This window comes from Musa acuminata, chromosome BXJ1-1, assembly GCF_036884655.1.
Source record: "Musa acuminata AAA Group cultivar baxijiao chromosome BXJ1-1, Cavendish_Baxijiao_AAA, whole genome shotgun sequence".
Taxonomy (NCBI): domain Eukaryota; kingdom Viridiplantae; phylum Streptophyta; class Magnoliopsida; order Zingiberales; family Musaceae; genus Musa; species Musa acuminata.
Genome location: NC_088327.1, coordinates 14,526,074 through 14,551,352, shown reverse-complemented (window position 1 = coordinate 14,551,352; position 25,279 = coordinate 14,526,074). Strand labels below are relative to the sequence as shown.

General features: G+C 35.4%; 2 protein-coding genes across 2 annotated transcripts; both read right to left on the bottom strand.

Annotated features, from left to right (window-relative positions):
- Positions 1-4,539: 4,539 nt before the first annotated feature.
- On the bottom strand, positions 4,540-11,298 carry LOC135585278 (uncharacterized). Its single transcript, XM_065186167.1, has 3 exons — positions 11,164-11,298; positions 9,127-10,988; positions 4,540-4,956 (listed from the first exon to the last, which is right to left on the bottom strand). The coding sequence occupies exon 2, from the start codon at positions 10,823-10,825 to the stop codon at positions 9,146-9,148; it is 1,680 nt and encodes a 559-aa protein (XP_065042239.1). The 5' UTR covers positions 10,826-10,988; positions 11,164-11,298; the 3' UTR covers positions 4,540-4,956; positions 9,127-9,145.
- Positions 11,299-12,751: 1,453 nt separating this feature from the next.
- Positions 12,752-15,101, bottom strand: LOC135675714 (uncharacterized). Its single transcript, XM_065186157.1, has 3 exons — positions 14,962-15,101; positions 13,217-13,317; positions 12,752-13,133 (listed from the first exon to the last, which is right to left on the bottom strand). Exons 2-3 carry the CDS (start codon positions 13,308-13,310, stop codon positions 12,991-12,993), a joined length of 237 nt encoding a protein of 78 aa, XP_065042229.1. The 5' UTR covers positions 13,311-13,317; positions 14,962-15,101; the 3' UTR covers positions 12,752-12,990.
- Between the last annotated feature and the right edge of the window lie 10,178 nt (positions 15,102-25,279).

The window sequence follows — 25,279 nt, the reverse complement described above, 5'->3', positions numbered from 1 at the left end:
GTGCAATTTTTCTTCATCATCAATCACATCGAGCTTGGTTATTAATTTTTCAGAAGATTAAGCTGACATCATCTTCATGTTGTTATTTTGGCAACTTTTTTATGTGGTTAATTGTTGCTAGAGGAAATGAACAAATAGTATGTGAAAATATGTTGAAACATGTGCAGCATGCATTCACAAGTGCACACAGAAGTGCATAATGTGAAACGCAGTCCTGAAGATTTGGCATGCCATCTTTCTAGTCTTTTGAACTACGCAAACCTTAAAGATATTTGAAAATGAGAAGTCTCTCCAGAAACTTGTGCTATCAGAGTACAATGAGCTGATTCAGATTTGAAACTATATCATGTGTAATTGATTGGTAGAATGGAAGAAATAGATGAGGAGGGGTCAAATGGAAACAAATGGGATGATGGAATTACATTTTTTTTTTTATTGGTGGTGTGTGCGTGCGCGCGCCTGTGTGGGGAGAGGGCGGTGAGGAACTAATGCAAGCAAGCTAGAAATTTAATTGCAGTCTTTGTGTAAGTACATAATGTAGTCACAAGTTATATTACAAAATCAAAATATGATCTTAGAGAAGAACTTTTCTGATTAGATTCTTTTAGTTTATTTTCTAGTTTTACTTTTGTATCAAGAGTTATTGACATTTGATATTTTTATGTTGATTCTTCTCTGCCTGTTACTATATATACATTCTGTTCCTTGCATGGATATACTTCATTCTCCTATTCATGGTCCACTTTTTTGCATTCTTGGATCACCTCTAGACTGTCATGGTGGGACATAAAGTCTACTGATCTGTGATTCTAGCCTTACTGAAATGATCAGAGATTCTAGCCTATTTTTTTTTATTTCTGTAACAAAATTCTACTGATCTGTGATCTAATGATTTTTTTATCTGTAGCCAGATAATTGAATTAGCTTTCTTTATGTTCTCATTCTGTAGCTTATGGCTTTGGTAATTAAAGAAAAAAGGGATCCACTGATAACTGATGCCGGATTAATTGTTTCTGTTTATCAGATTTGATGGTTTGGATTCAGAATATTTTAATAGTTTTTCCTGAATTCTGAGTCCTCCAGACCTATTTTATTGCCTGAAAGACTTGATACTGTGTTGCTCAAAAAGCTACGGCAACAACAAGAAGCTGTAAATCCTAACTATTTGCGGTCAGGACATGGATCCTTTCCGGTCATTGAGTTCTGTTGAAGGTATATGACTAGTCAAACTAGAGCCATAAATTACTCAACAGCCAATTGGTAAAAGTCAATATTCTGTTTCAACAGAATAGTTTACTTTATAAAGGAGATGATACCTTTTGATTAGATCTTCCTGCAAATGACTGAGGTGCATCCAACATTATTGAAAAATCTTGGTGATATATCCTCCAATTCCTTTTATGCAGCTTGGTTTTCATCTAACATTGGCATTTAATGATGGGTGAATATGCATCTTCGGCTTTTGAGTCTCTTGGTGAGTTCTGCAGTCTCATGAATTATCAATACTTCTTTCACCAATTTGCTTAGTGTATGGTAATATGCACGTGAAATGCTAAATTTGCTACATTTTACCTTCTTTCCTGTTAGATATGTTTTAGTGAGCTGATTATCTATTGTGCTCTCTGTCAGGTTGACAGGCATCATGGACATAATGATGAATTTAAACTGGAAAACTAAATTCTAGTCTCTGTATTGCGTTGTTCTTAGTGTGAACTTTGGCATTAATCTGATCTGTGCAGTGTCTTTGGAGACGATATGTTCAGATCTTATAGGAAAAGATGATTGAAGGCTATTATTTCTACCCTAGCATTGAAGTTGGTTCTGGGAACTAGCACTGGCGTGTTATCTTATGGGTCCACAATGTGATTTTATCAACTTCAGGTTCAAAACCAGATACTGCAGTCCCTCAAGTGCTTACCTCAATTGATGGCACAGGTTTTTATTCCTTTTTGACTTTGAGCTTTAAGGAAATTTTGAAGGGATAGTCAAATTTATCCCATGTATCTATGGTTTGGCACATCAATTTTTTTTTCTCATCTCAACACCTTGCAGTTCTAAGGATTATATATTATTGGCTTATGGCAAATTCAGTATCCAACTCATGGAAACCACCTCAGACTCCATTGTTTCTCATCTTGAATAACCTCTGAGCATGCTTGTCAATCCATCCAACTTACTTCCTCTAGTGGCTGAAGATCCAGGAGAGATATTTTGAAAATACTAAGCTGGTAGATTATCTCATTCATAGTAGAATTTTGAGGAACATTTATTCTTTATTGGTGCTTTGTAGATGACATTCACATGGTAGAAGGCAAATTTGTATTTGTTGGTAAACTTTCTTGTTTTCTCTAGCATGCATGGTATATAACATTTATTTCTTTTATATGTATAGGTTCCATAATGCTGATGACAAGGAATCAAATATCAGTCAGACCAATATTACAAATGCAAGGAATCAATACTGGAAGGATCAGAACTATATAGGTTGGCACCAGTCAGTATCTAATTTTTTTTAATTCGGTATTTGTTGATCAATCGTAAAAACTGATACTGGACATACTGATGGTACATTAGGTCATGATAAAGTGAGTGGTGGATTAAACAATCTTAGTCCCTCAGATTTTTTGCAATTACCATCTGGCACACCAGAACATCTCCAAAGCAAAGAGACTGCTTGGAGAACATGCAATGAGCTTCTTCTTAACACAAAATTTGGCAGAGAGCCATATATATTGATACCACTTGTGAAAGATGTGATTGTGGAAGTAAAATTCCAATCGATTTGGTTGAAGTGAGATTTAATTGATTAGATCAGAGTTTAATTTTTTAGATTTGGTTTGATTGGTTCAGAGTGGTTTTAGGTACTGTTCCATCAGAAAAATACTTAATCAGGTTAAATCCTATTAAATCTAACATGTTTCTTTTTTTATTAGGAGGGGGCTGTTGGGATTTTGATCTTTTTGTGCAGGTTTTTGGAAGTGTTATTAGCAATTTAATCTGTAATTTGGATTTAAACCCTTCTTGTGATGATGTGAGAGTTTGGGAGGATCTGAAAGGGTAACCATCATCTAAGTTCTTGATTGGCTCTAATGATCGGCAACTAGTTAATAAATTTTGGATTAATTTTTAGAGAATTTCTGTTATTCCTCATGTCAAAAATCTGTTGGAAGCTCCTTAAGAAACTTCCTACTTAGTGTCGATTGGCTGAACTTAGCATATGCCCCCCTCCTCGTGTTACCTCTGTCGTAAAGAGTCTCATGAGCAGAATCATATATTTTTTTCTTGCATCTTTGTTATTAATGTTTGGCAACGACCGAAAGTTGCTTTCAATGTTACTTGCTCTAATTCTCTGAATGGCCTAATGCAGCCTAGATTACCGATTGACGGATCTGGAAAAGAATAATTGCCAGTTGCTTGGAATATCATCATTGCATATAGAGTTTGGATGATCTGAAAGGTGATCTAGTTTTCAAGGGAGTTAAGCATGCTCATTCATCTATTATTTACAGAACTACAACATACATTATGGGTTGTAATCAAACTCTCTTTATCTGAAGGGTGTTTAGGGTCAAATTTTGTTTCCGTTAGATGGTTTGAACTAAATAATGATGGTAGATTTAACATGCAGGAAAAAGAGGGTGGAGCTGGACGTGTGATTAGAGACAGATCGGAAAATGTGCTTTGACAAGCTGTTCCTACATATTCCTATTAGCATGATTGGTTGGTATTAAATGACTTTGAGGTAGACTCTTGATGTAGAATACATTATGAGAATGCTGAATGAGGAGGATCAACCATCTTTTGAATAAACAAATCTCTAACTTAATAATGTAATTCACCTTTTTTAACTCGCACAATTTGCTAAAAATTCGATCAAAAAGAAGTAATTGGTCGAGTAGGATTGTGTTTTATGCTCCAATGAACATGGCATGCATAGTTTGTAATAGACTGTTGGGTTGTATTTTATGATCTAAGTTAGTTAACATGGCATAGTTTGTAATGATAGACTGATCATGTAGGTCTATTTCCATTTCTTTTGTTCATGGTGATTTGGGTGATTTATTCTGACTCAATCTGCAACTGTGACTGCATGGAAAGTGGATCAAAGCTTAATGCAGGATCAAATTATATGGATTTTGGATGTGATTTGTCATGTTTCCATCTCAAGATTTTGTAAGTCTTCAATTACAGCATATTATAAGGCATCCTTTACACAGAATAGAGTTCAACCTGATGCATTTTGATATCCACTATGAATGATGCAAATTGGAATAGCAACCTCGTTAGAACAACATAAATACATGCCAACCATAATTAAGTAGTACATGATATCACTCGATGGAGAATGACAATGAAGTTCCATTTACACATCTGACAGGTTCATTTGAATAGCCATAAACACCAACTCCCGAAGTCTGTGAAGATACTTGTGAGAAAGTAACTCACTGCAAGTCACCGAGGGTTCAACATTATCGTTCATCAAAGGTGACAGTAAGCTGCTCTATTAAGCCACCAAAATCTATCAACTAGAATAATGGCTTAAGTAAGACAAGACCAGACTGATATTAATGATAGTTCCAATTGGGGAAGGCAAAAAGTAGCAACCTGAAACATACAAAGACCAATCTCCAAGTTGCTTCATGGCAAACATAACACCCAAAATGGTATCTATAATTTACCAGTAAAATAAGATTATTAGTAGGGAAATAGTCTACTGTACATTCGATATGAGAAGCAATGCCGGTATGAATGCATATATAATCTTTTTGCCAAAGCTCCCTTTGCCTTAATTTCAAGCTTTCATTGCCCAAACACCGTTTCTTGATGGCTCCCCTCCAATCGACCGAAAGCAATTACTTTTTAACAGTCAAGTTAATATCTTCAATTTCACCAACAGTCGATCCACAGAAAACCAGTGAGGAAAAGCTTGCGCAACAGTGTCCCGTGGCTCGATATCTATTTGAGCAAGCAGTCAGCAGGCAGAAACAGAAGCAGGATAAGAGAACATGGGAATTCAATGGAAGTAATGACCCCTAGAAATATCAGAATACAAAGTAACCTCTGAAGTGATGATATGCAAAACAGGAAGGCAAATATAAGAGTTAATAATTTTTTATATAGGATAAATCTATTCAGCCGGCAGGAGTTTCGGTTGAACTCAAAACAATATACTTCTTTAACAACATATTTTGCTTCATCACATGAACTTGTTAATCAGCATTTTATCAATTGCACAAGCGAAGCTTTGCTACCTAAAGCATAAAGAACAAAAATACAATTTGACAGCTAAAAGCTACTACATTTCCTTTTTTTAGTTTTCCACCTTATGTTTTCATGTTAAATACAATTCTCTCAGAATATTCTTTAGTTTGCAGTGTTATAACATCAGAATTTAGATTAGTATAAAGGTCTCAGTAAAATAGATGTTAGCAAGAAAAAGAAAAAGGAAAAAATGGGAATACAAATTAAGGCACGGGAAAAAGAAAATTTTCCATTTAATTTCTTGCTTTCAGTGTATAGGAACTATATGAAATTGAAGAAGAAGAATGCAACAAATCTAATGCTAATTGCTGGCAGTAGAAGACAAGATAAGAGATATGATGATAGTCACAAATCACTATTATTAGTAGATAGAGAAGGGGAAGGTGCATGTGATAGATCAATTTTATCAAATATTGGTATGGTCAACTTGCATTCGGGTAGTAAGTGCAATACTACTAATGACCAGAGAAAATTTTGCCCAGCCAAACAAGTTAATCAATTAGTTGTACATTTGACTCACACTAGGGTAATAACAAATGTCACAAAAGCATACCTGTAACATTCCAGTTTAGTTGATAGTTGTGAGGATACATAAAGCTATATGAGTCTACTACTATAAAATTAGGCATGAACATTTTTTACCGTGTGGTCTCAGACCTATTAAGTAAATCAACCAGTTAGCTCCTCAGGCTGAGGCATGACAATTGGTATTATCTCTAGGCATGTGACAGGCCCAAGAGGAAAGGTATGGAAGGACCGAAGACAGTTCGAGGAGTCAAACCATCACTAGGATGAGCATCATATGTCACTGCTTCAGTTTTAATGAGAAGGTTAATCTAGTCTTGCTTTAGAATGGAAGAGAAACTTGGACAATTTATATGGCTAGATGGACCTACAACACAACAACAAAACCACAAGTCCCAACTATTTGGGGTCGGCTAAAATCTTTTCGTATATGTTGTTTCTTCACTACTCAACACTAATCTATAAAGCATTGTTGGTCTTACAATTGTCTTATAAAATTTTTCTTTTAGTCTTAAAAGTATCCAATGACCACACAAGACTCCTGATGTTGCTTGTCATTTTAACCATCATATTTTTACTCTGAATAATATTTTTAGCATCTCTCCATCTTGTTCAATAATTGATCCAAGATACCTACAACTTTTACTAAAAGGGACTTCTTGTCTATCCAATTTAACTATATTCTCTTATCTATATCTATAATTACTAAAATTATATTTTATATATTCAATTTTAGTCCTACTTAATCTAAAACCTTTAATTTCTAAGACTTGCCTCAATAACTAAAGTTCATAATTAATTCCACTTAGGCTCTCATCAACTAAGATAATATCATTAACAAATAACATATATCGGGGAGGTTCATCATGTAAGTGACTAATAAATTTATTCGTTATTGATATGAAAAGGTAGGGACTTAATACGAAGCTGTAATGTAATCCTATGCTAATAGGAAACTCACTAGACACATTCTCTATAATTCTAAGACTAGTAGCTACATTATCATATGTATCTTTAATAACATCAATATTATTAGTGGATATATATATATTTTTAAATCCACAATAATAAATCTTTAAGAACCCTATCAGAAGCTTTTTCTAAGTCAATAAAAACCAAATGCAAATACTTCTTTTTCTCCCTATACTTTTTCATTAATTGTCTTTATAAATAAATAGTTTCTATAGATGATCTTCCAGGCATAAAATCAAATTGATTGTCAGAGATATTTATTTCAAGCCTTATCCTACTTTTAATAACTCTTTCCTAAAGTTTCATAATATGGCTCATGATTTTAATTTTTTTATAATTTGAACAATTTTATGTATCACCCTAATTTTTTGTAAATTGATACTAAAAAAACACTTTCTCCATTCAACAAGAATACTTCTAAATCTTATGATTTTATTAAATAGGCCAATTAACCAAAATACTCTCTTGTCTGCTAAACTTTTCCAAACCTCAATAGAGATATCATTAGGCCCCACACTCTTAACTATTTTCATCTTCTTTAATGTGTCTTTTACTTCATTAACTTTAACTTTATGAATAAATCTATGACTATTAAATCTATCATTATTATTTATCGTTAAATCTAAGTCCTATGTGGAATATTCATAAATAATTTATAAAAATAATTTTTTCATCTTTCCTTAATCTTGTTATCTTAACAAGTATTCTTTGATCTTCGTCTTTAATGCATCTAATATTATCTAAATCCTTATGTTTTCTTTCTCTAGCTTTAGGAATTTGATATATATCTTTTTCACTATCTTTAGTACCTAATTTATTATAAAAATTATCATAAGCTTTATATCTTACCATACTAACCCTTTTTTAGCCTTTTTTCATATACTTTTTATTTTTTATTTTTTTCTCATTTTTATAATTTTTTCAATATTTAAAACATGATCTTTTAGTAAAAATTACTTTTTGAACTTCCTCGCACCACCACCAACTTTCTCTTAAGATTACACCGCTATATTTAGTTTCATCAAGAATCTCCTTTATTAAGATTCTAATCTTATTAGTCATCATAGTCGAAATAATATTAATATTATCCTTATCTAAGTTTCATATCGTCTCCCTTTCCATCTTATTCTAAAAGTGTTTACATTATCATCCTTAAAATTCTACTATCTAGTCCTAGTAAATTTTTCTACTATCTTTTTCTTCTTTTATTTTCAACAGTAAATATCTAATACTATCAACTTATGTTGATTCATCAAACTTTCACCAGGAATAATTTTACAATTCTTACAAATAACTTTATCTATCTTTCTAGTGAGAAAAAAGTTCATTTATCTCCTCCCATTATAAATTTTTCAATTATAATCATTCCTTGAATGATATTATCTAGGCTTTCCCAAAATTCTCTTTTGGTTTGATCATCCAATCCGACTTGAGAAACATAAGCACTAATGACATTTAAAATATCTTGTCCTTTCATAATTTTTAGAATTATAATTATATCTCCAAATCTTTTTACATCTAAAACATTGTTCTTAAGATCCTTATCAACAACAATTCCTACACCGTTTCCATATTTGACTTTTTTAAAATACCAAATTTTAAATCCAAAACTATCAACCTCTCTAGATTTTTTCCCTACCTATTTAGTCTCTTGTAAGCAAATAATACTTATTCTTCGTCTAATCATAGTGTATATCAATTCTAATTCCTTCCCTGAAAGTACTCCTATATTTCAAGTTGCTAACCTAACCATATGTTCTTAGACTAACTTCTTTACTCCCATTAGTCCAAAACAATGAATGAGAGAACTCTTGCCTACTTGACACCACATCCAGGCGCCGATCTAAATGGACCTATTACCTTTAATTTAAACATAAGCATTTGAAACAAATAACTCATACTCATCAAGTTAAAGGACAAGTTCTCCCATCTATTCAAATGGAGGTTTCCTCATGTGAAAAGCGATGAAGTTTGCCTTCCGCATTCTACTTGTATGATTTTTTGTCATCTTCCCCCCTAAAGATTGCAAAGTTCCAATAGCCTCTAAACAAAATCTTCCACTCAAGTCTCTTTTTACACTGTACAATACATAATGACACATTTAATTGGACATCAATATTCACCCCAAAAGTCAAAGAAGCACATGCTGGTCCAGACAAATATCAGTCTCTTTTCATCATCTGTCCAAGCCCTTTTAACACTACTACATCTTTTACACATCACCAAGTAACTTATAAAAAATTAGCACCCAAATCTTCCATATAAAACTAATATATAACATAACCTTGTTACTAAAATAAGTTATTAAAACATGACAAGCAGTTTAAGTAAAAGAAAACGGCGAAGAGAAGTCACTGAAATATTCACCTTGAAAGATAAAGAACACTTAGTTCAGCCTTCTATTACGTGTGTTACGAACTCCATCAACATCGGAAGAACCCAAGGCAGAGTTTCTTGCTCTTCTTCTACCAGAGTTAGAGGGTCCTGCTGCACTGGTTCCTGCAGAAGGGTTGACACCAGCAGTATCTCCATGTATCACAGCAACAGAACTTGAAGCTGATGCCTGATCTGAAACCATCACTGGCTCAACTCTATGACTATGCTGATGCAAAGGTTCAGGGCTATGATGATTGAGGGAAGAAGTCGGTGAGCCAGCTGGACGTGATAGATCAACTCCATCCTGAAAGACTGCAGAGGGAACAAGTGGATGGCCTGATGTGGGGTCTCTAAGCAAGCCAAGTCCTGTAGAATTAGACCCGGTACCCTCTTCCCTCTGAATTCTTCGCATCCTTCTAGTAGCCAAAGTACGTGCAGCACCGAACCTTCCCTGTCTCCTTGAAGGCCGATATCCTTCAATTCTGACTCCATCATGCACCTCTTCATCCACATCATTTCTCCTTGAGTTTGCAATTCCTTCTTCCAGTCTGTCCCGTACCTGCTGCCTGAAACTCTCAATTCTATTTGCATGGGGTCGAGGGGGTATCTTCAGACCAGATTGCCCGTCTTCTCCACATTTCTTGTGATCTTTAGTTTCTTCACCCCCACGACCGTATATAGGAGTGACATTAATTTCAAGTACATGTCCTTTGCAGACAGGGCATTCAGAATTCACCGAATGAGCATGAAGCCACTGATACAAACAAAACCAACAAAAAAGATGACCACATGGAGTAACGACTGGATCCTTGGCAAGCTCATAACAAATATTGCATTCAAAGTTAGCAGCAGCATTTCCACTCTTGTCTTCATTTTTCTTGTCTAAATATTCAACCTCCTTGCCTTCGGCACACTTCCTGGAAGCTTCTAATGCCCTCTGAGACTGTACTATATCATGCATTAGCCTTTCTGGGCTAGTCAAGGAATGTGCACCAGAATCAAACCGCTGGCCATCATTAGAAGGCCTACGATTTCGGCCCCATAACCGGTTGGTCAACTCTATCAACCTCTGGAAACGATATTCAGGGTGTTCGCGGAGCTCTTGTTGGACGGACAGTGCATCACCTTGGGCAGTCAGATCGCTCAGACGAATCTGCGAGTACACTCCAAGGGTGGCCTCGACCTGACGATGAGCAGCTCGCGAGGAAAGCTGAGGAGGAGGTGGATAACCAATTTGGGCATCGACGCCACAGGCTGAAGGTTGCCTAACGAATTGAAGAGGAGGCACCGGCTGAGACGGCACAAGAGGGCTTCTCTCTGGGATTATTGGTTCGTTGCCATGGACAGGAGGCAGTGTGTATGGGTCATCAAACGACTGCGATTCTGGAGCATAGTTAGGCTCACGAGATGACGAGTTTGGATTGTACTCAGAACCTGGATTGTTGTTGTCAGCAGCATGAAGAGGATCGGCCGGTAGTATGTCCGGAGTGGACAAGGCGTTGGACGGGGAGTAGGGTGCAGAAACGTGGGCTTCTTCGGCGATCGGCGACCAGGGCAAGTGCACGGAACTAAGCGTGAGGTCGGAGCCAAGATCCCGGCTTTGAGATCGACGTAGAGAAGGAAGGCTAAGATAAAGATTCAGATCCATTCGGCTGCTGCTGCCGCCGCTTGCGTTTTGCTCACCAGCCATACTTCTTCTCAAGACCCCTAATCTTCAACACTCCATCGAAACCCCCACCGAATAAGGGTCAAGAAATCCTCATCTATTACCAAAACGCACTATCAAAGAGCGGATTTTTCTACCTAATTTCAACGAAAATTCTCCCGCAATCTCATTCCAACAGCATGCCCGCCTTGCAAAAACAAGATCTAAGTTAGGGTATGATCAATTCGAACTAGGGTCATATCAGAGAATCGGTGGGGGAAGATCGATTCGATCGAAGAAGAAGAAGATGATGAGAGCAACAGAGAGGAGTCCAACAAAACGACGACGGCAGATCGAAGAGAGGATGCGTCCGGGAATCGTACCTTGAGCAGATCGGCAATCCATCATCGGAAGTGCGAGGTCGCGTCCAAGGCCACCACAAGCGTCCATCTTAGAGCAGGAGATGACGAGAAATGACCGAGTTCGGCTCCTTTCCCTACCGCCTTCTGTATTCTTATTTTATGCGCATATATATATATATATATATATATATATATATATATATATATATATATACACACACACATACATGCATGTATATACATATACATGTATGTGTATACATATACATATGTATATATATATGTACATACACTAATGTATATACATATATACATATGTATATACATATATATGTATATATGTATATTTATATATATACATATATATGCATAAATGAATATATATGTATACATACATATATACATATATATAATAATTATGAGCAATTTCCCTAAAAAGATTTTTTTTTTCAAACGATGCTTCGTGTTTTTCCGTATAATGTCATTATTTGTATGATTTTAAAAATACTCTTTCCTTCCCTCCTCTATCCATCACCTTCATCTTCTTCACCCTGTTAGTAAAGCCAGCCTCTCCTCGTCCATCACACTTGTTGTCCTTGCCTCTTCCCCGCACGTTGTATTCATTGCCTCCACCTCTCTCTATCACCACCATTGCCAACACAACGAGCGATAAGTTGACAGCAAACCACTACCTATGATAGGACTGAGGAGCAAGGAAGGGAGTCGACGCGACATCACAAATGAATCATGCCAAGAAAGACAAGTGGAGAACGCAGAGAGAGAAGAGAAAAGAACATTTTTTATCTTACAGAAAACGAGAACACCTTCCGAAAGAATTAACTTTTTCCAAAATATCAGCTTATAATTATTATTAGGTTTTTTAATTAATAAAATATATAATGTATAAAACACTCAATGCTTCTAAATATTTGAGTATCACAATGAAGATTTTAACAGTAAATAATAAAGACAGCATTAACGCATGCAAACAGTAAATAACAAAGACAGGATATAATATATAAAACACTTGAGGTTTCAGAGGCCAGAAAAATGATTTTTAAATCTGACAGCATTAATACAAACATGTAATTGTAAAAATAGATCAGACAGAGAACATAGTGATAAATAGTCCGTAGCATTTTTTATCACAAGAAGCCACTTAAATCTAATTTCAAAACGAATTGCCAGCTTAATGCAGTTCGGCGTCATGGCAGACCATAAAACACACCATGCAAAAACGAGCAGCTCGAACATTACCAACACTAGCTAGTGATGGGAAACCGCAACTCACGTTATCACAGATAACTGCAACATATTAGTATTGATATCACGTAAAGCCAACCCCATCAATAACCAAAAAGTATCACATGAATCATCACTTATTCAATGATTGAGATCAAGCAAAAAATGCATCCTACCAGCTCTTAAGATCTGTCATGCCAAAGCAACATATGATGATGATGTCCCAACGGGTAAAGTTCAGAACAAGTTGCAATTCGTCAAATGTTATATCTGCCATGTCTTTGCATACTATCTCACGTACCCGACTTGAAGTTGCACTAACCTCAAGAATGAAACTAGGAGCTTGTTTCTTGATGTAAAACATCAATAAACAATAAGCAGTAAATACTAGATACTCTTGCATACAAGGTCCAAAGTGCAATCCCACACATGTTATTACAGTTCACAAGAAAATGATACTAAACAGCATCTCCAGCAACCCATGGAAACATCCTGTCTTTTTTTGGGACAACACATCACCAAAAAGTAAATAACCACAAGGAAAAACTTGATACCTGAAGTTCAATAACATTGTAGAACGTAATACTTGCATTACTTCCACTCGCCTCACGATTCAGATGATTTTACAATAAAGTTCTGCCGGCTAATTGGATTCATCACGACTGGTGGTCCAGCAGTACGAGGCCAGGCCTGGAACTTCTTATCAGTTGCTTCCCACCATTCGTCCGATATAGTTTTAGGTGTTGTACCTGGTTTTAGGTTAAGACAGGAGGCAAGGTCAACTTAAATCAAAATTCAAATGATAAATCATATACATTGTGATTTAACCGACCTCCAAAAATTTTTTTATCAGCAATCAGCACATCACATGCATATGCAACTGCAAAGGATGCAACAACAGCTCCGATAATTTTGCCTGTTGCCATGTTTGAACTGCACCACCAATTTCCAAAGAAATTTTAAGTTCTAGGCACTTATAACATGGAACAAACGAGCAAAGGATAAAAAGAAAAACAAGCAAGAATGAAAATGTAAGAGAAAGATGCTACACAAAGAAACTATGATTAGTTAAAAAACACCAAGATTAGAGACTAAAATCATTAAGCAATATATTCTACACAACCTTCTTGATGAATATATACCCCACTCAAGAACACTACACATTGCTGGTATTAATAAATGGCATGGGGGCAGGAAATGAGAACGTCTTATTGGCACCAGCACAGATTCCATAATTTTAAAGAGAAAATGTGTGGCTGAAATTACAATCTAAAAGACACCAAAAGCCCCCTTTCTCTAAAATGATGTGAACTTATCCTAGTTGCACACTGCTCTGCTCATGTATCATCTTCTCTCACTAGCCAATGCAGGTAACAACCAAGCACAAAGTCACATCCAGACTTCAATTTTTGCTGAAACCAATACCTGTTTAGCTGATTTAGTATAGACTTGAATCATCAAATGATAACACATCTTTTTGCAGTCTGCACAAAATAAGAAAATTCTGTTGAATCCCTAAATAGGCCTGCAACATTAATGGACTGACCCAAAAGATCAAAACTAACTCAGACAATGATTTTAGGCAGGCTTGGCTTGAGTTTTATTAACAGGCTCCAAGCCTGGGTTGCAAATATTTAAACCAACTGGTACGCAGGCAGGATTGGACTCAATTGTTAGACAATCCAGTCCAATCCGACCAGATAAACCAAGCAGATCCTACAAAACAAAATGTGCAAACCCCAGTCTAAACCTAATTTTTCCCTCTACCACCGTTCCCAGTCCCTCCTTAGCACCGACTCACCCTTTCTCTTTTCCCATACCCTTGGCATCCTTAGTTCAGCAATGTTTTAGTCCCCGGCTTCATTGCAATGTCCTTGCTTCCCCGAATAAAAACCAATCATCATAAGAAGAACTCGAGCCAAGTATCTCACCTGCACAACTACTTTAGGCAAAAGCTCAAGTCACAAGAGAAGCATGGACAAATTATTTGCTTGCCGTATAAAATATCTATTTTGGGAAAAATGCCAACCACATAAGCACAACACTATGCATATTCTTATCAACCTACAACCATAGTGTTGGTTATCGAATTAAAATGATAAAAAAAGTCCAAGATTTCCAAATCCATCATTGCTACAATCTTGTTCTTGTGAAAGAAAGATTTTTTCGCTGTAGTTATCTAGTCAGATCTCATAACCCTGACCAAACCTACCAAACCTGCTGCATACATGACGGATTTGTGGTTTCCATTGTCATACGCAAAACAACTTGCCTTATTCCTCTCATAGAAATCAACATGGTCTAGCGCACCAGTTTGAGATGAATGTTCGAGATCCATTGATCCCGTATCCAAGGAGATCATCCCATAATCAAAATACACTAATCACGACATATATTATAGCACTTTTGCAACATAAAATAGAAAGAACGGGACGATGCAAGCATAGAATTGAAACCCTAGTTTTCCGGCCTTAAAAAGAGGTGCGAAGCCAGAAGATATCGGAAATTCGGAAGAACATCAGACAAGAAGAATTCAAGAGGAAGAATATGAGAGAGAAAGAGAAAGAGAGGGATCACCTCCTTCAACCTCTCGCCCAGTTGCAGCGCCGCTGATCTCGAAAGAACCAAAGTGCAAAGCGCCGCGAGAAGCCTCAGGAGAAAGTAAAGTTATAACCACATTCTCTCCCTCTCTCTCTCTCCTCGGAAGAAGACCAAGATACTAAATCTGCTCCGTTGGTTTAGAAAAGAACGGTGGAGATTAAAGTTGGGATACGAATTAGCGATCGAGATTCTAATCCGACACCAATCACCCATCGACGCGTGTCCATAACATGGGCCGGCCCGGGCATTAATCCGTGTTGTAATAACTGTGCCTGCAGCGTTTTAAAATGACCTATTTACCTTTATTCATTTTGTTATGACATATATGTCCTAAAAAAATGGTACCATATCATATAATCCATCGCATACGCAAGTTTTTTATATTTTTGATATGTTTATAACAAGCTCAAGTGAAAACCTACACTGGACTCAAATTGTGAACATCTATGTAACAAAAAATATCATATGTAAAAAAAAGATTTTTTTTCATTCATTCAATAATATGTATTTATCTTAAATATGTGTTTAAATTATGCATTCAAATTATATACTTAAATATATTATTAATTTTTAAATCATAAATTGATTAAGAATCAAAATATATAAGAAATACATAGTTGTCATTTTATATCATGATATTTTATCATGCCCCCGAAAGATTAAATTTTCATCAAGGATGTCAATGGACTAATACAACTAAAATATCATATAGGCAAAAGGATTCTAATGATTACTCAAAAGTATGGATGTAAAAAATATATAGTTGACATCTGTCAACTTTATCTTTAATAAAGTGAGAGTCAATCATAATATATTTCATACATGAGCAGAACACCAAGTTAGCGTATAAGTAGGTGGCTCCGATATAATCATAATATATTATAGAAGTGGATTAAAATGTGATACCAAATTTGTGTAGTAAATTGGTGACCAAATTGAGTATTATAGTGGTGATAGCAATTGCTTAGTATTCTGGATCCTGCATCTATATTTTGTTTCTTAGAACTCCAACCGATCATATTTACTCCAAATAAGATAATAAAAAGCTTAAATGTCCTATCATCGGTGTTGCTTACCAAATCAATATCGACGAAAGCATGAAGATGAAGTGATAAGTATTTTTGAATTAAAAAGTCCATAATTGAAAGTTCATTTAAGATATTGCATAACATGTTTTAGTGCAAACTAATGCATAGTAAAGGGCCGATGTTTAAGAAATGTATGTATATGTAAGAAACGAAGTACTTGTCGGTACTATATGAGATTTGTAGTAAGGCTACCATCATATAATTTAAGTGACTTAATTTTGAAGGAGTGGAGTAATAATTTCTTTAATATTTTGTATATTCGTCTTTAATAATAAATCTCGAATGTACCTTTTTTAAAAATAGAAAAAATCCAGAAGATATGAACGTTGCTTCCACTCCTAAAAAGTAGCTTAAGGTTTCTATGTCATTGATGGAGAATCAATCGATTAATTGCTTAAGAAATTACTTGATCTTCATAATATTATTGCCTATGATAATAATATCATCCACATAGACCAGTAAATATATAATACATCTCTTTTGTTATCATAGGAATAAGGAGATGTCAGGCTTGTAGTTGACAATGACAGTTCACATAAAAAAATGAGCTAAGTTTGGTATATCAAGCTCTTGGAGCTTGACGAAGTCAATAAATAACCTTTCGTAATTTATAAATATGATCAAGATAATAAAGGTATGATCAAGATAATAAAGGTGGATGAAGCTAGGGTATTATTGCATAAAAATATCTTCAATTAAATATCCCATAAGAAAATATTATTAACATCTATTTGCCATATATGCTAGCCTTAAATGATAGACAAGTTTATGACGAATCAAATTATTACTAGTTTAACAATTAGATTGAAAGTTTCTATGAAATTAATATTGAGAAATCTGATCAGAGTATCACATGCACCACGGAAGAATAAAAAACAAAAAGTATAGATTTTCCAAAAAAATATCTCATTATCATGTGAAGATTGGTGTGTATAAATCATAAAACCAAAAATTGTATATATTAAGTGAGATTTGTCACCTAAGGATATTGTATATCCCTAAAAAATCTCAGATCTATAGGAGTAGATGAAGAAGGTCAATGGTCCTTATCCTCTAACAGTGATCCACATGGTAGATGCGATGAAGATGCTCCTCAAATCCATGATCTTTCTCTCCACGTGCACCACGTGATCAAGAAGGAGCCGACCATTCTTGTTGTCCATATGCCCTAAGGGAGAGAGGAAAGGGAGAGTATAGGTGGAGCGACCAAGAGTTGACTAGCCTATGCCACCTTTTGGCCCCTCATATTTATAGAAGTTCCTACCATTTAACCTCAATGGATCATGCCCTACCGGTACTGGATCTCTATCTAATTACTCAAACCTATTGGATTAGTGGATATCTACCTAATAATCTCTTATTGGATTTTATCTACAAGATTCACTAATTCATGTGCTTACTAGATATTCAATAAGATAAGGACTCCAATGAATATCTCATATTTGGACCTCTACTTATCATAACACCTACAATATGTACATGACCCTCTAAGCCTAATATCAAGTTAGCCTTGAGTCATACCAGTTAGAACTTCTTCTAATTCAGTGAATTATTTTCTCCATAATAATTCACTCGACTCATCGACTATGGACGTACTAGGTCATTATGTCATATTCCCCAAACGATAAGAGGGATCTAATCAATTGGATCTCTCTATCCTCAATTATCATATATATATGGTCCTTAATATATTTAATATCCTAGAGACTATATATCAACTATGGTATTGTTAGGCTCATGCATAATATACTCAAGTTTTGCTCTAATCGAATTCTCTTGGAGAACTCCTACTCTCTCAATCTGAATAACTCTGGCTAGGGATTTGTTTGAGAAAGAACACATAGGATATTCTTCTCATGACACCGAGAGTAGTTGATCCTCTATCGACACCCAATTACCCTCGTAATGTTGGATACCACTCCCGATGGTCGGTTGTGCTAGATCTGGAACTTCCTAACCTATAAGTCTATTATCAAAGAGTATACTACTTATACATGACATTCATAGTGTCTCAAGTCTAAAAACCATATATATAACTAAGACCACGGAATTATTGTATGACAATAATATATCATTAACTATCCAACATTCCGTGAATAGATCAATCAGTGAACTCATTCTCCAATAAGCATTTACATTGTATCTCTAGTGTCTCCACACGAGTAACTATGAGACCAATCGCCTCCATCATATGGATGAGTATATAGCATATCAGTCTGTCCGATTATTTTGATGTTCCTCTCAAGTAATCTACGATCATAATTATTTAGGATCTATATTTAAAGGTAAATCAATATTGATCTCATCACGTTTCAAATCTCATTTTACAGATTCATTGATATCACAATATATACAACATGCAACATAAAGTGAAAAAATATCAATAATAATAATAAGTAAAAAGATTATGTAGCGTATCACACATGACTCATATGATTGGCTTGCAGGACACTTATGACTAGTAATTAGCATATAATAATTGGTGAAACTCTTTTGCCACTAGTCGTATTTTATATTTTACAATAGATCCATCTAAATTTCACTTAATTCGAAAGATTCACTTATACCTAATAATATTTTATGTTTAGTGAAATAGTACAAGGGTTTATATGATATTATAGAGTATGACATTCTATTTCTCACATATGGATTTATATTAGTGTAGAGACTTTTGAGCTTGGGTAATAGTTGTGGATTCAGTAGGCTTAGATGAAAAGCTTATGGTAACATAGAGATCAAGGATTTATCATGGTTTAAAGATACTAATTTTAGAGTATGTTATTATGTGACATCCAAACTCGGTGTTATTATTGAGTTATGTTGAAAATATGAGAATTAGTGAAGAGTTAATGATAGTAACAGTGGTATTAATAAATCATAGATTGATTGAGAATTAAATTATTTATAATAACTTCTAGGTTTTACATATAATCAATAATAATACTTTCCCCTTGTGTTATTTTTATCACAATTGATAAAAGACTTAGCATGTGAGTGTGAGAGTGATTGGTAAGGGTAGTTTGTAACTTGGACCATGCTTCTACTATAGTGTTGCATGAAGAGATTAGTGGTGTTATAGATGTAGGGAAATCTATGGGCGATATCACATGTGCACGGAAGAATATAAAATAAAAACCCTAATTTTTCTGAAAAGGTGTTCGTCGTCATGCGAAGATTGGTGCGCTAAAACTCACGAAATTGAAAAGCCATGTATGAGATAATTGTGTTACATAAGGAGATCGTATATCCTTAAATCTCTATAGATCTGTAAGAGATGATGAAGAAGGTCAAGCATCCTCCTCCCTAGTGATGATCTACATAGCAGGGCTGTGACGATACTCCTCAAATCATTACCCAAATCTCCACACCTGCTATCTAAGGAGATGAAGGAGAGGAGAATATGATGTGACAACCAGGAATCCCCAGCCTATGGACCTTTGATTCCCTCCTATTTATAGAGGTCCCCTATCAATATAACCCTAATGGATCCTGCCTTGTTGGGTACTAGATCTCTATCCAATAATCTCTTATTATCTCTTATTGGATCTCATCTGTAGGATCCAATAATTCAGGGACTTATTGGATATCTAATAAGATAGGGAGTCCGATAGATATCTTATATTTGAACCTTTACATGTCATGACACTTGTCATATGTATGTGACCCTCTAAGCCCAATATCAAGTTGGTCATGAGTCATACATATCAGAACTCATTCTAGCTCAGTATATTATTATCCAAATACTAATTCACTCGACTCATTGACTGTAGACATAGTATGCCACTACGCCTCAATCCCTAAACAATATATGGGAATCCAATCCATTAGACATATTTATCCTCAGTTATCATTTAACTATAGTCTATCATCCATCTAATATTCTAGAGACTATATATCGGACCGGTGTTGTTAGACCTATACAATTTCTTCTCGAGTCTCGCTTTAATCAGATTCTTCCGGAGAACTCTTTCTCTATCAATCTGAGTGACCTTAGCTAATGATTTGTTTGAGCAAGAATACATGAGATATTTCTCTCATGATATCGAGAGTGGATGATCCTCTATCGATACTCAATAGCCCTCGTAAGGTTGGCTACCACTCCCGATGACTGACTGTACTAGATTTGAAACTTTCAAACCTATAAATCCAATATCAAAGAGTAGAGTACTCACATAATATATTCTTGGTGTCTCAAGTCTAAAGACCAAATACATTATTGAGATTATGGAATCACTATCTGAAAATAAGATATCATTAACCATTTAGCATTCCATGAGCGGATCAATTAGTGAACTCATTCTCCAATGAGCACTTGTACTATATCCATAGTGTCCCTGCACGAGTAGCTATAAGACTAGTTGCCTCCATCATATGGACGGGTATATAGTCTACCAGTCCGGTTATCTCAATGTCCTTCTCGAGTAACATATGATCAGGATTATTTAGGGTATGTGCTTAAAGGTAAATTAGTCTCATAAATGTGATCTCATCGTGATCCGATTCCCATCGCATAGATCCATATATATCACAATATATATTCATGCAACAAGCAATATAAAATGATAAAATATCAAATAATATAATAAACAAAAAGAGTGTGTGTCATGTCACATATATCATTACTCACGTGATTGGCTTGCAGGGCACCTATGACTAGCAATCTCTCACTTGACCTAAAACCAACCACCTTTATATCTAATCCTCATCAGATCTCTGTGATACTCAAAGATAATATAAAAAAATAACTTTGTCAATGGATCTACGATGTTATCTACGGATGGAACTCTTTCCACTACTATATCTTCTCGGGCCACGATCTCTCTAATAAGTTTGAACCTCCTCAGAACACTTCTAATGAGATCGGAGTTCCCTCATTTGAGCAATCGTCCCATAATTATCATAACATAAGGGAATTGGCTCCTTGTTGCTTGGCATGACTCTTAGATCTGTGATAAACTTCTTCATCCAAACTCACCCATTTGTTGCCTTTACTACAATAATACACTATGCCTCTATGGTTGAGTCAGCAGTAATATCTTACTTGAAAATCTTCCAGCATACTACTCCTCCATTCATGATGAAAATATATCTTGAATTAGACTTGTTATTATCGACATCAGATTAGAAGCTCAAGTCCATGTAGCCCTTAACCTTAAGGCTACTACTTCCATATACTAGTAAAAGATCCTTAATCTTTTTCAAGTACTTAATGATACATTTTACTGTTTTTCAATGCTTCAAGCCTGGATCCACCTCCACCTGATACATGCTCGTGACACTCAGAGCATGTTCTATATCAAGTCTGGTACATAACATAGCATACATAATATATTATATTACTGATACATAGGGTATCATATCCATGTCTGTCCTTTCTTTCAGAGTCTTTGAGAAAATACTCCTAAAAAGTGATATCTCATGTCTCATTGGTATGAGATCTTTCATGAAATTTTTCATGTCAAACATTTTAACAATAGACCGAGACAAGCCAAGCATCCTCTTAGATCTAAATCCCTAGTGCGTATGATGCTTCCCCTACTTCTTTCATGGAGAAGTGTCTAGATAGCTAAGTTTTTACTATGAAGAGTAGCCCTATATTATTCCCAATGATCAGGATGTCATCCACATATAACAACAAAAATGTGATAGCACAACCACTTACCTTCCTATATATGCAAGGCTCATCTTCATTTTTAACGAAGTAATAAGATTTGATTATCTCATTAAATCTTATGTTCTAACTTTGAAAAACTTGCTTTAGTCCATAGATGAACCTAAGCAATCTACACACTTTATCTAGACTATCCTTGGACATGAATCTCTCAAGCTGTATTATATATACCTCCTCCTCGAGGTTGCTATTAAGGAACATAATTTTTACGTCCATCTATCAAATCTCACAATCATAGTGTGTTGTAATAGTCAATATAATTCAAATGGATTTTAATATGGCTACGGGTAAGAATGTTTCATCATGGTCAACACCTTGCCTTTGATAATACCTCTTAGCCATTAGTCTTACTTTATAGGTCTCTATCTTTCTATCTACTTCAATCTTCTTCTTGAAGATCAATTTGCAACTAATGGGTACAATACCCTTGGGTGCATAAACTAGATTCTAAACCTTGTCAGAGTATATGGAATCCATCTAAGAATTCATGGCTTCTTGCCACTTCTTAGAGTTTATACTCGTAATAGCTTCCTCGTTGGTCTGAGGATCAATATCTTCAACATTCTTTCTTCTAATATGTCCCAGATATCTCTTAGGAAGATGAGATACTATGTTGAATCTATATAAAGTTGGAACTTGTGTATTAGGTACATGAACAGACTCGGGTTGTAAAGTGGTGCTTGATCTAGGTTCTCCAACATCGCTCAACTATTTCCGCCAAGAATGTATTCCTTCTCTAGGAACACCGCTCTTTTAGCTACAAATACCTTTTGATCCTCGGGGTGATAGAAATAATACTCACAGGTTTTCTTAGGGTATCCCACGAACTTGCTTCGCTTCGTCCTTGGTTCTAACTTATTAGGATTGTATCTTTTAATGTGGGTAGGATAGCCTCAATTCTTAACAACTTTAAGATTAAGCTTCTTTCCTTTTCATATCTCATATGGTGTAGATACTACCGACTTAGTTGAAACTCTGTTTTGAAGGTAAGCTACGGTCTTTAGGGCGTATCCCCAAAATTAGATGGGTATATCGTGAAACTTATCATGGATCGCACCATGTCTATCAGTGTACGATTTCTTATTTCATATATACCATTAAGTTGAGGTATATAAGGAGGTATCCATTATGATATAATATTATGGTCCTTGAGGAATTGGGTGAACTCTGTACTTAAGTACTCACCTCCTTGGTCCGATCGAAGAGTCTTGATACTCTTTCAAATTTGGTTCTCCACTTCATTCTTATACTCCCTGAATTTCTCGAATGCCTAAGACTTATACTTCATTAAGTACATGTATCCATACCTAGAGAAATCATTGGTAAAAGTAATAAAGAAAGAGTAACCATCTATGACATGAGTTGACATGAGACCACATACATCACTATGTATGCATTCCTACAGCCGAGTGACTCTCTCTCAAATTCCACTAAATGAAGAGTTGGTCCGTTTTCTATGAAGGCAATGCTCGTAAGTTGCATATGACTCATAATCAAATTGATCTAGCATTCACAAGTTGCATTCATGATATGTAGAGCAATGTCTAGCATAAACAAACCATTATGTGATGTCCCTCTAGTGATGATCTTATCATCCTTAATAATTGAATAACTATTGTACTAAAAAACTACTTTATAATCATTCAATGTCAAATATGAAATGAAAATAATATTTTTGATAATAGAAGGAACAAAATATCATATATCTAATGCAATAGTAGCTCTACTAGACAGATGTAAAGTGACCTCACCAACAGCAACAACAGTAACCCTTGCTCCATTACCCATATTGAGGTCTATCTTACCTCTCACCAATCTCTTAGGTCTTGTCAGAACCTGCAATGAATTGTAGATGTGATAAACACTATCGATATCCAACACTCATGTGTTATCATAAGAATCTGACAGATGGAGACCGATCATGAATGTACCTGAAGTTTCTCTAAGCTTCTGTTTCATCCTGTTTGTAATATACTCTTTGTAGTTCCTCTTCCAATGTCCATCTTTGCCATAGTAGAAGCACTAACCTTTGTCTTTTGTCAAGTCTTTCTTAGCAACCTTTGTTTTACCCGGTTTGCCCTTGTCCTTCTTAATGGACTTTTCTGCCTTCCTTTTCTTTCTAGTATTACCTATACAAAGAACTAGTTTCTCTTTCTTAATAGTGCTCTCAGCCTTCCTCGACATATTAAGGAGTTTAGGGGGAGTCATCTCAAGTTAAGAAAAGGAATCTGGTAGAGATTGAAGCACAAGATCCACACATAAGCTATTTCTAGGATCATTCCTAGACCTATGAGTTTCTCTATCTACTCAATTATGTTTAGAACATGGTTCTGAACCGATGTCCTCTCAATCATCCTAGCATGGAATAAGTGTAGGAAAATCTAGGGGCAACTTCATATGTGCACTGAAAGAACAGTAAACAAAAATCTCCAAATTTCACAAAAATGAATTCATTGTCATGTGAAGATTGGTGCACAAAATTCATGAAACTGAAAACCATGCATGAAATAGTTGTGTTACCTAGGGAGTATGAGGGGAATCTAGGGATAACATCACATATTCAACGGAAAAACAGAAAATAAAAACCCTTAAATTTTTTATAAATTATGTTCGTCGTCATGCAAAGATTAGTGCACAAGATATGCAAAAATGAAAACTACGTATATGAAAAATTATATTTAACTTAGGGAGATCGTATATCTATGAATCTCTATAGTTTTGTAAGAGAGGATGAAGGAAGTCAAGTGTCCGCCTCTTTAGCGGTGATCCACATAGTAGGGCTACGACGATGCTCCTCAAATCTTCAAGCTACTATCTGAGGAGGCGAAGGAGAGAGAGGAGAATAGGAGATGACAACCAAGAGAAGCTCTAGCCTATGAACTTTTGGTTCCCTCTTATTTATAGAGGCCCACTATTAACTTAACCATAATGGATCCTGCCCTATTAGGTACTAGATCTCCATCCAATCACCCAATCCTATTAGATTAGTGGATCTCTATCCAATAATCTCTCATTGGCTCTTATTGGATCTTATCTATAAGATCCAATAATTCATAGGCCTATTGGATATCCAATAAGATAGGGGTTTCGGTGGATATCTCATATCCGAACCTCTACTCATCGCTACTCGTCACAATGTCTATCATATGTGTGTGACCCTTTAGACCCAATATCGAGCTGACTGTGAGTTATACCTATCAGAATTCCTTTTGGCTTAATGAATTATTATCTTTATAATAATTCACTCGACTCATCAATTGCAGACGTACTAGACCATTACACCGTAGTCTCCAAACGATACAGAAAAATCCAATCTACTAGACATGTCTATCCTCAGTTATTGTGTACCTATAGTCCCTCATCCATCTAATATCCCAAAGATCGTATACCGAGCATGGTGTTGTTAGACCTATACGGTTTTTACTCGAGTCTCGCTCTAATCGAATTCTCTCATAGAACTCTTTCTCTCTCAATTCGAACGACCAGATACACATGAGATATTTCTCTTATGACACTGAGAGCAGATGATCCTATA

Excerpts from the sequence above, each read along its gene's own strand:
- LOC135585278 (XM_065186167.1), bottom strand. The coding sequence starts at position 10,825 with ATGGCTGGTGAGCAAAACGCAAGCGGCGGCAGCAGCAGCCGAATGGAT.
- LOC135675714 (XM_065186157.1), bottom strand. The coding sequence starts at position 13,310 with ATGGCAACAGGCAAAATTATCGGAGCTGTTGTTGCATCCTTTGCAGTT. Across the intron at positions 13,134-13,216 it reads TGATAAAAAAATTTTTGGAG|GTACAACACCTAAAACTATA; the intron begins GTCGGTTAAATC and ends ACCTAAAACCAG.